At 44.1% G+C, this 10,747-nt stretch overlaps 1 protein-coding gene across 5 annotated transcripts in view; it reads left to right on the top strand.

Annotated features, from left to right (window-relative positions):
* The window catches only part of LOC102291233 (glutamate receptor 3), a 92,257-nt gene that overhangs the window by 60,355 nt on the left and 21,155 nt on the right, over positions 1 to 10,747 (top strand). For all 5 annotated transcript variants that reach the window (XR_006055477.1, XR_006055476.1, XM_005927908.2 and 2 more), the window contains exons 5-12: positions 190 to 243; positions 1,270 to 1,431; positions 2,154 to 2,321; positions 2,696 to 2,800; positions 4,817 to 4,921; positions 6,752 to 6,958; positions 8,996 to 9,369; positions 9,872 to 10,070. Coding sequence is in view for 3 of the 5 variants with exons in the window: in XM_005927908.2 (XP_005927970.1) it covers positions 190 to 243; positions 1,270 to 1,431; positions 2,154 to 2,321; positions 2,696 to 2,800; positions 4,817 to 4,921; positions 6,752 to 6,958; positions 8,996 to 9,369; positions 9,872 to 10,070 (1,374 nt within the window). In the remaining 2 variants the exon portion in view is untranslated. The remainder of the gene's footprint in view (positions 1 to 189; positions 244 to 1,269; positions 1,432 to 2,153; positions 2,322 to 2,695; positions 2,801 to 4,816; positions 4,922 to 6,751; positions 6,959 to 8,995; positions 9,370 to 9,871; positions 10,071 to 10,747) is intronic.

Genomic DNA, 10,747 nt, shown 5'->3' with positions numbered 1-10,747 from the left:
CCCCCCCAACAGTGCCCCTTCCGTGTTATTCCTTAGAAGATCTGCTTTGTTTAAACGTCTGTGGCGGCATCCTGCGTGCTCACGGGATGCCGCCGCGTTTACTGTGATTGCTGTAGTCACTTACATTAGCCCTGGCTCTTAACTCTCATCTCATGGGTGGTTTACTGTATCGATGTTTTTCTCCCATAGGTTGTAACCCTGGGGAAGAACAGCCGTGGTTACCACTACATTCTGGCCAATCTTGTGAGTAATAACTATGCTGCTCCCCTGGGGTGGGGGGTGTGGGGAGGGGGACACCAGCTTTTTTTCTGCATGGAGTCTAAGTCTCAGCCTTGGGCGCAAATGTGCATGGACAATAAGTGGATTAAAGGCTTTTATATAGGACTGTATATAGTTTTTTCTCTCTCTACATATATATATATATATATAAGGCTTTCAATGTTTGTGCCTCATGCTTTATAAATCACAGTCCAGCAGTCACACTACATTGCAATTTTGCTTCAGTATACAGTCATATTTGAATATCAGTGAGCATCCTTAGCAATAAATAAACAGGATTTAACCTTTTTAACGATCCTTGGAGGGCAGCCATATTTTTTCCCTTCACTCTCGGGAATGTAATGTTCATTTAGCCTTGGTATTAGCATGAGCGTTTTTAAGTGAAAGGCTGGCCCCGCTCTCACTCGCTGATCTCCTGCTGCCATTTCTCCGAGTTTAGAAGATGTGATTATGCAGCAGTCAGACTCGTGTCCTTGCACAACATGACACAATTCTGCACTTAAAAAACAGTGATTTGACCATAAAAAGAAATAACTGTCATAGCTCCAGGGTCAAGAAGGAAATTTAAAGGCAGCTGGTGCAGCGTACGTTTTTAAAATGCATTAAAAAGTGTTAGGGGGGCTTTTTTTGTTGTTGTTTTTTAACATGGTAAGGCTTTCTGAATGAAACTAGGCCAGCTGGTTCAAGTAAAAAATTTAGACTCTACATGGTATGACACAAACTCTAAAGTATCTTCTGGCTGCTTGTGTATGTGAAAATGAATTCAGGTTCCACCGCAAAGTGTGAAGAGAAACATTTGCTTCAGTGTAATTGCAAACACATGCTGCTCTCTCCGACAGCACAGGATCCTTAATAAAATGCACCTTGCGCGCTGCCAGAATGGCTGCTAATATTTTGTGGAGCTTTGCCCCGGGTTATATTAAAAAACCTCAAAGAAAAACAAGTTACATGAGTCTCATCCTCCCCCGTTTCTCTTTTGTCTCGTCTCAGGGATTTTCTAATGTGAGCCTGGACAAAGTCTTCGCCGGTGGAGCCAACATTTCAGGGTTTCAGATAGTCAACCCTGAGAACCCGATTGTGCAGCAGTTTATTCAGCGCTGGGAGCGGCTAGATGAAAGAGAATTCCCAGAGGCCCGAAACGCCCCTCTGAAGGTGCTATGCTTGCAAGGCCTTTCATTGTGCATGCGGAGTGCAACGATCATCCTTTCTAAAGTGCTGTCTATTGGTTCTTCTCCTCTCATCCTCTGTTTGCCTTTGTCATTCTCTTGTCTTTCCCACCCTTTGCTTCCTCTGTCTTAGCGTTGCATCCCTCAGAGCAATCGATATATTGATAGGCAGCGCAAGCCAAGGTTATATTGCTGCTTCAATTTACATCTAATTAAACAATGATCAAGAAAGAAATGGATTTTGAATGGCATTTAATTAGATTTTGTCACGGTGCGCTGGTCAACAAACAAGTGGCTCTAGCCTCCGTGGTGAAAAGGTCAGGCGAAGTTGGAAGGGAAGTGCGTGGGAGATAAAATCATGCATTAATTCTCTATTTAATTCTCCCCGCTAAAAAGTTTTCAAAGAGGTCCTGACCCTTAGAGAAGTCCTGGCTTTTCTAATCCAATCTATCTAATCTAGCTATTTTTAGCATGAGCAAGCTGTCAGAGGTTTCGCCAGCGCCGCCCAGACTGACCCGCCTGGCAAGTGCTGAAATGCAAGTCATGAGAGCAACATATAGGCTGAACAAATTACACCAGGATTTTCTCATTTTAACAGCTTTATTAAAAAAGCAGCAGTCTTTTTTTATTGATTTGTTTTTACCTCACACCAATTCAGCGTGTCTTTAGCTGTTTTGTTGTTTGACGTGCGTGTGTGTCTGTGTGCAGTACACTTCAGCTTTGACCCACGATGCAATCCTGGTGATAGCAGAGGCCTTCAGGTACCTGCGGCGCCAACGTGTGGATGTCTCTCGTCGAGGCAGCGCCGGAGACTGCCTAGCCAATCCCGCTGTACCTTGGAGCCAAGGCATAGACATCGAGAGAGCTCTCAAAACGGTAGGGTGGGGGCGGGGAAAATGGAAAGCGAGTGGCAAGCTAAAAACTAAAGAAAAGGCTGGAGGAAGCGAAGCACAAATAGCAAGTGAGAGAGTGATAAAGATGGAAAGTGACAGAGAGAAGGGAAGAGAGTGTAGAGCTATTCTCCTCCCTCTGCCTGCAGATATCTCTGCACAGAGCTCACTCAAAAATCCAGGCCCTCATTACCATAAAACTACATCTTTTATTAAAGCGTATCCAGTTCATCATTTGATTAACAGACAGCATGCACTTCAGTAGCTCCGTGGACTCCAAGTACCTTAATGCCAGCTACAGTATGCAACCTGGGTTATAACTACTGCACATTCCACTGTGTCTTTCTGTCTGCCCATTAGGTCCAAGTACAGGGGATGACTGGGAACATCCAGTTTGACAACTATGGCCGCAGGACCAATTACACCATAGATGTTTACGAAATGAAAACAGGTGGGCCGAGGAAGGTAAGAGAGGCCGGTGGCTGTCATCTATCAAATGTGACGTACAGACCTGATCAAAAAAACAAAAAACATTTCATCTCTCTCTTTAAAAAATCTAACAGCTGGCACACATCAAAATCATGGAATCTGGCCAAAGTGTAATTTATAAATGATTTATTTCTCGGCTCTAAAAGAACAAAACTCAGTGACTGTTGGTCACATGTTGCCTCGAGCCATTTAGAGACTAATGCATGATTGTGCAGAAGTGGAAAACATTTTCAAGCAAGCCTGTACTGCCATTTATTAAAGTACTGAGGGCCAGGTGGGACCAGCAGGGCTGAGAGGACAGCAGAGAGTAATGCTGATTGCCTTTCTCCACCTCTGTTAGGTAGCAGCACTGATGAGCTATGCCGAGTATTACAAGCCCCACAAATCAGTCGTAGCCTGCAATCTGATAGCTAAAGCTGTCCTATCAAAAGAATGATAGAGAACTATTTCATTGCTGTAGGATAGCACAGATTTGATATTTGGTCCTCTTCTGACAGTAATTACCATTCAAATAACCAATTACTGTAAAGGAGGATCCAAGAATTCCTCTGGCTCCTCTTCAAAATGCTAATTCCCAGTGGTACATTCACATTATAACCAGCACCATATGATGACCTCTGGTTTTATTTCATAACCTCTCTGAGTTCCAAGAGACAGCTGTGAATTTCTCGTTAGCTGGATAAGTGTGGGCTCAGTGTGATGTGATGTGTGATTATGCCGCCTGCCTCCCAGGCCTCTAAAGCCCACACTTCAATTAGCATTGCAAAGCCCTCACAGCTATCCCTACACTGTCAAACAGAGGAGGAGAGAGCGGGGAGAGGGGCCGGGAGAAAGGAGGTCAGCGGGAGAGAGTGAGGGAGCGAGGGAAGACGAGACAAGTCGGGCAGGCTGGGCGGCACTTTGTCATGGACCTGGAGCCCCAGTCACCCCAGTGACAGTTTCGAGGATGAAGGTTCTTAGCTGTGACTGTCACGATTGATGCATGGGCTGATATCTGTCCCAGCTGCTAGGGGGTGAGATCAGGACAGTGCCACTGGAGCAACACTCCGTGACACAGGTCCCAGCAGCCGTGTCCCTCGAGCAAAGTGTCTCAAATATCACTCAAGGACTAGAGAGCCTGGAATAAGCATTTAATAACGTCCAGCACCGCCCCGCCCGCCACCCCAAATCACCCAGTCTGCCAAGTGCACTTAATACAGCCACAGCTGTAACAATCGGGAGCTCAATTCTGAGGCGTCTGCTGCTTTCTAGCGCCCCCACTTGGTGCTCAGTCTCTGCTGTACACCTGTTTGTCCCAAACATGAAAGATCTCATGCAAAAGAGAAAAAAAAAGAAAAGGAAAAGAAAAAATGCAGACCAGATGTGAAGGAAAGAAAAATCCAAGCCAGCAACAGTTAGACTTTTGGCAATAACATATGCAACACGTTTCATCACGAGCCAGAGCAGCCATTATTTCAGACGGGCAAACAAACACTTGACATTGGTTTGACTTAAGCATCTGTAGAGCAGAATGCAGAGTAACTACAGCGGCAGGACAGAGCAAAACTGAGGAGCCACTGCAATATTATGCTAGATTATTAAACGTGTATGCGGTTCACAGGTTTGAATATCAATTATTTACCATAAAAAGGTGGAAGGGATTGAAGTTGCCATATGCTCACGGATTGCAAAGGAGCAATTGGGTATCTGAATTTCGGGTGGATCGTAAAAGGCAAAAGTCCCTCTGTAATCACGTCCGTTATCTGCAGAAATGTAAACGCAGCATTCTATGCCCAGAAAACTGTACCTGTTTATCTGGTCTGTTTTAGTACTCTGCTCATGTGGTTGAACATCAGGGCAGAGGCAACAAGTCTCTGGGGAAAGCTTCGTTGTTTCAATGAGCTCTGCAGCGCTGCATTTCCCTGTAATATTTGTTCATTTCCCTTCTGTATGCTCACTTATATCTGGACCGTGGGCCGGAGTGCATCACTAACCGCTGTTTTCTCTTTGCAGATCGGATACTGGAATGAGTACTCGCGGTTTGTAAATATTATGGATCTGCAGGTCTCCAACGACTCCTCAGTGGAAAACCGAACGATTGTGGTCACTACTATTATGGTACACTTTCCACGCAATTTTAAATGTTTCACGTATTCTGCCACTCAAGGTCATGGTGTTGATTCCAATGAGTGATACATTCTGTCCTGGGCGGGTAGAACCACATCTTTCTTGTGTTGCTTTCCATCCACTCACTACACGTTGAAACAGTCGATCCGGCTTGGAGGAGTGTTTCAACTGTATCCGTGTGGGTGTCAAAGCATTTTGATTTTCCATACTTCAGTGGCCTGTCGTAGCAGTGACATCACAATAATGGTATAAATGATTATGGTTGACTCCATCAGTTACAAAAAAAAAAAAAAAAGCATACAAATGCATACGTAAGTAGACCTGTCTGTCCTCATCAAGTAAATGTTCAATGACACTTGGGATAGACTGGCCGCAGAATGACTACAGAATGATACTGCAATGGTTTCCCAGGTGGGGCAAAGCAAAATAAACAGTATTGGAGGGGGATGATGAGAAGGTGCTGTATTTCTTTTCCCTTGTTATCTCCCCTTCAATCTATTTTGTATTGCTCCTGCTATGTGTTCTGTGTTGAAGTATGCACAGCTTGTTAGCCTTTTAAACGGAAGATCATGTTCGAGGCACTTTCACAAAGGAACATATAATCACCAAATATATTTTCGATTTCTTTTCTTTAAACTGGATTTAGTAGGTAAATATTTCGGGCTTATTGGACGGCTCCCATATTTACTGACTGTTTAATGGCATTCTAATTACCTGTTCTCCGCAAACAAACGCTTAAAAATGACAAAGAAAAACGTTTGGAAAAGTGATAAGTGTCCATGGGATTTATGCAAAGCTAGATCTTCATCTGTATTCCGAGCCGTAAGCCGGCGTCACTCAATAGCGAGAGGAAACATTTAACATCTCCAGGTGAAAAATACAGTCAGGAGGCAAACACGTGTTAACAAGCAGAAAATACTCAATGGATCCAAGGTTAGGGGATACGTTCAGCACAGAACAAACAAACCATTGCTCTCCTACTTGCACTCTAATTGTGTGTGGCTGTAATGACAATGCCTGCTCTCCTGAGCAGTCCTATTGTTTGATAATGATGATGATGTGCTCAGTAAGAGAAAAGACGAGCTGCACCGGCATTTTGAAAAGGAGAGGAACACTAGCACGCTCCTGCTCTCCTGATCTAGTTATTTTACTTTACAGAGTACTCGTTTGCTCTTTTTTTTCCTAGATAGCAAACAACAGCTTTTTATAATCATTTTATTTTATATTATGTTTTTTTTTGGTTTGGTTTTTTTGGAATGAAACAGCCTTTAACTGCGCATTGATGCAATGTGCTTGAATATGTCGAGATACTATGGGCACTCTCTGATCCCTCTCCTGTCACTGGCATTTACTTATGAAACCCATTCCCATCCCCACCCACCTCTGAGCTGAGCCACACCTTGCCTACCAATGACTCCCAGCCCAGCTTACTCTGTGAAAGTGAAAAACTTTTCTTTTTTCTAAATTATTTCCCGTTGAAACGATTATCCTCTTTTTCATTGACCCCCTTTATTACGGCCTTGGGCTCAAAAATGGGTTGGGTACATTGGCCTTGGTGTCTGCTGGCTGCCACCGCTTGATGAAAGCAGTGTGAACACTCGGTCACGCTGCTGTTATCAGTGCGTATTTGTGCATTCGCAGGGCATCATCTGTGTATGCACGACTGCATGGATGTGGTTATAGCAGCTTCTCATATTCTGTGTGTGTGCGGGAGTGCGTGCGTGCACGGAGTTATGTGAGAGCGTGCATGCATACATCTGTATAATGGAATCTGTGCGATGGCATGGGAGTGAATAAACCAGCGTGTGTTTGAATCAACAGGAAGCTCCTTATGTGATGTACAAGAAAAATTATATGCATCTGGAGGGGAATGACAGATATGAAGGCTACTGCGTCGATTTAGCATCTGAGATTGCCAAACATGTTGGAATTAAGTACAAACTGTCTATAGTAATGGATGGAAAGTACGGAGCCCGAGACCCTGAGACCAAGACGTGGAACGGGATGGTGGGTGAACTGGTCTATGGGGTGAGTACTGGGAGTCTCACTGATTACATGACAGTTTGCAAGGAACTTCAACATGAGAGGAGATCTCATTTTTCTATCTTAAGGTTATCACCAACCCATAGTGAACTCATCAGCTCTCGCCCAGTGCAAAAGCCTAATGCTGGCCCAGGAAGCTCAGCTGTGAGTGAATTTGTCAAATGCAGCCTGAAGCATTGGGGAGTTGGTGATCATCTTGAGATGGAGAAAATGAAATCATTTCTCAGTGCTGTTCATTGCAATTAATGCTCTTTGCTTTAGCCTGAAAATCCTAACTCTCTTGCAGGCGATACCAAGGTAGGTGGAAGGCAAAAGAAGGAGTCCATATGGCAAACACACTGTAATCACTTTGATGAATGAAAGAGTGTATGCCTTTGAAGTGATTGTGTAATTACACTCAATGTTTCATGTGTATGATGAATACGCCGCATTGTAAATTCACAGCTGAGAAAATCTGCTTTAGAATCAACAGCTAAATTGTGGCTTGCGGTTTGGAACAACAAGATCCATATGTGGCGCGCTCCATAAACGTTGAACCTCTCAGATTAGCGAAGGGTCACACCGTGTTTTACATCTGACGGCGCCCGGGCCCGTGCGACACCTCCAGCAATCCAAAATTGCCTCCCCTCCCGCCGCCCCATCCAACCCCACCAACCCGCTCACCCCTCTCCAAGGCCACAGCGGTTGAGCGGGGGCCAAATGCAAAATGCATGAGGGTTTGGCTTCCTCATCTGTTCAATTTCCTAACTATCAGCTTGAGAGATTGCCTGGTTTGATGTGCTATCGCCACCAAATTATCTTTCAAATGGGAAAAGACCACTCCTTGCAGATGGAAGGGGAGGAGGCGGGGAGAAAAAAAATCTTCCAATCACATCTCTGTCAAGTCTTTCCAGGCCTGTAATTTTACAGCAGGTGGGCCGGGACTAATAGTTTTGTACATTTTGACCTTTTGACCAGTAAATTAATTTGATTTTAGTTGTCTTTTAAAGGTTAGGCCCGAGGCTGCTCTTTATTGCTTTGTTTCCCTCACCATTGATTGAGTGCTGCTTACGCCCGCACCCCGGATTAAATGGTTATAGCTGCTCGCAACGTTGTGTTGACAGGGCAAAGAAAACAGTCGTGTTTATCGGCTCTATTTGTGTTGCTCCTCGGCTGACCTTGTAAGAAACATTTTCTGCCTCCTGCTGATTCAGTCCAATGTTTTCTCGGTTTCGCCGCGAAAAAAAGAGAAAATAAACAACAGCTCAGGCCGATATGAAGAATCGTCTTCTGCGTATTGTCTCCTTTGAAGAGGAGCAGTTATTTAATTAATCACATACACAAGCTGCAGTAACACTGTTGAACATGATTAATTATTTTCTTCTGCCTTTACAGAGAAACCCATTGTGATTTCTAAAAAGGCAGCACCACCTCCGTGGATGTGTTTTGATAATATAATGTGATTGAAGCAGCAGAGCAAAGGAGGGGGATAAAGAGAAACAGCTTGGGAAAAAAAAAAGAAAAAAAAAAGCTAATGCCAGAATAAACAGTTTGGGAAACCCGGCGTGCTGAATGCCATGTGATGAAGTGTACACAGGGAGGGCTCGCAGATTTCTCTATGCAGCAACCTGTTTACATTTCGCAAATTAAAAGTTAACAGTTCTAATTAGCATGCGCACTTAACACTTAATTTTGCCTTGTGTTTGATTGCAAACAGTTTGTTTTGATTCATTTAGCGCTCCAAGTGTTGGCTAATATCCCAGGTCACGACAAAACACACGGCGCAAATGTGACCGTGCTTTCTCTCTTTGTGTGTGTGACTGTGCATGTGTGTGTGTGTGTGTGTTTGTGTGTTTTTCAGCCTGTCTTCCAATGTGGTGGCTCATTTATGAAAATGATATGTATAAAATGTATAATAAAATATTGTTGTTTTATATCCCCCTCAGCTCCAGCCATTCAAACATAAAGAAAAGAAGTAAATAAATAACCTCTTTCTTTATGCAGGTCATAACTAACACTTGCTGTGCATGTCCCTGTTTCCAGAGAGCAGATATAGCCATTGCACCTCTCACCATTACACTGGTGCGAGAAGAGGTGATAGACTTTTCCAAGCCATTTATGAGCTTGGGCATCTCCATTATGATAAAGAAGCCGCAAAAGTCCAAGCCCGGTGTTTTTTCCTTCCTGGACCCTCTGGCCTATGAAATCTGGATGTGTATAGTGTTTGCCTATATCGGGGTGAGCGTGGTCCTGTTCCTGGTCAGTCGGTTTAGTCCTTATGAGTGGAACCTCGAGGAACAGGATGAGACCAAAGACCCTCAGACTCCCCCCGATCCTCCCAATGACTTTGGCATCTTCAATTCTCTCTGGTTCTCGCTGGGCGCCTTCATGCAGCAGGGCTGTGACATCTCCCCCAGGTGGGTCAGCTCCAGTAGACACAAGTAGTGGACAGCAGATGAAAATAGAAAAACAAATCTGATGACTACATGAAATCTTAATTTTCTGTTCTTCTCCTTTTAGGTGTTCATTGCTTGTGCTAATTTTGCATTCATTGCAGCTATCATATGTGCAATGTCAGTGTCAGTGAGCGTACGATGAAATATTTATCACCATAGTAGACAGATCAATAAGTTCCACAGGCTGTGAAATGACTTTTGAACCCTGATTGTTTCACAAGCAAATAAAGACTTGGATTGGAGTACATTTAAACAACTTGCCTTTACTTGTTCCGTGGAAATGTGCTGTTTCAGAGTGCTGATGCAGCACCAGGTTGCCGTTAATGATTTACATGGAAATTCTGATGACTGATGCAATTAGGTACATTAAACACAACTGGCAGATCTTAGCTGGTTGATGGCCACCACATGCCACCGTGTAATTACATCCCGTGTTTCCCTGTCGTCAACCCCTCTCTCGCAGGTCTCTGTCAGGCCGAATTGTTGGCGGTGTGTGGTGGTTCTTCACCCTCATCATCATCTCCTCCTACACAGCCAACCTGGCTGCCTTCTTGACAGTTGAAAGAATGGTCTCTCCTATAGAAAGTGCCGAAGATCTGGCAAAGCAGACAGAGATAGCATATGGCACTTTGGACTCAGGCTCCACTAAAGAGTTCTTTAGGGTGAGTAGTGTCAAGAAACTGCTTTATGCACGCATACACACACACAGCACAACACTAATCAGCCAGCGACTCCTTTTTCTTTCAGCTCAAATGGCAAATAATGCATTTGGTTTAAATATTTTGCACTCAGGCGTTCTGAATCATAAAAAACTGCTCTGTGCAATGTCCTTGATCAACTCCTCCTTGCAACTTTTCCATTTTGTACCTTTAGTGCAGCACTCTTGACCTGCACAAGATTGCTCCAAATGAGGCGTGTTGACACAGAAGCAGTTCTTGAACTCTTATGACACAAACGTGAAATTTATGCAGTACTACTGCAGTGTGCAACCTTGAGGCACGGGGCCTGTCAGCAGAAAGCGTGGTAACAACACGGAAGACTCAGAGGTGATAAAAACAGGAGGCTAATCAAAGTACCCACATCAGACTCAAACTCAGAAGGGTCAGTTCATGAAGTGTAATTAGCTAGCTGGCCATGGCAGGCAAATTGGACCTGATGAAGAAGAGCCCTGTAGGTCAAACAGAGCAGTCTGAAAGACATTTTAGAGGGAATAAGCAATATGTCCGTCGGTGTGAGAGACTAAGCAGGCAATTAGGTTATAAATGAACTAAAATCTGAAGCAAAAGTGTATTAGTCTGCGAAAGGCTACACAGCAGTTAGACAGTGCTCATATCTGAGA

The sequence above is a fragment of the Haplochromis burtoni genome, unplaced genomic scaffold (assembly GCF_018398535.1).
Source record: "Haplochromis burtoni strain Fernald_Lab_line unplaced genomic scaffold, NCSU_Asbu1 Contig_10, whole genome shotgun sequence".
Taxonomy (NCBI): Eukaryota; Metazoa; Chordata; class Actinopteri; order Cichliformes; family Cichlidae; genus Haplochromis; species Haplochromis burtoni.
This window is presented reverse-complemented; position numbering and strand designations above follow the sequence as displayed.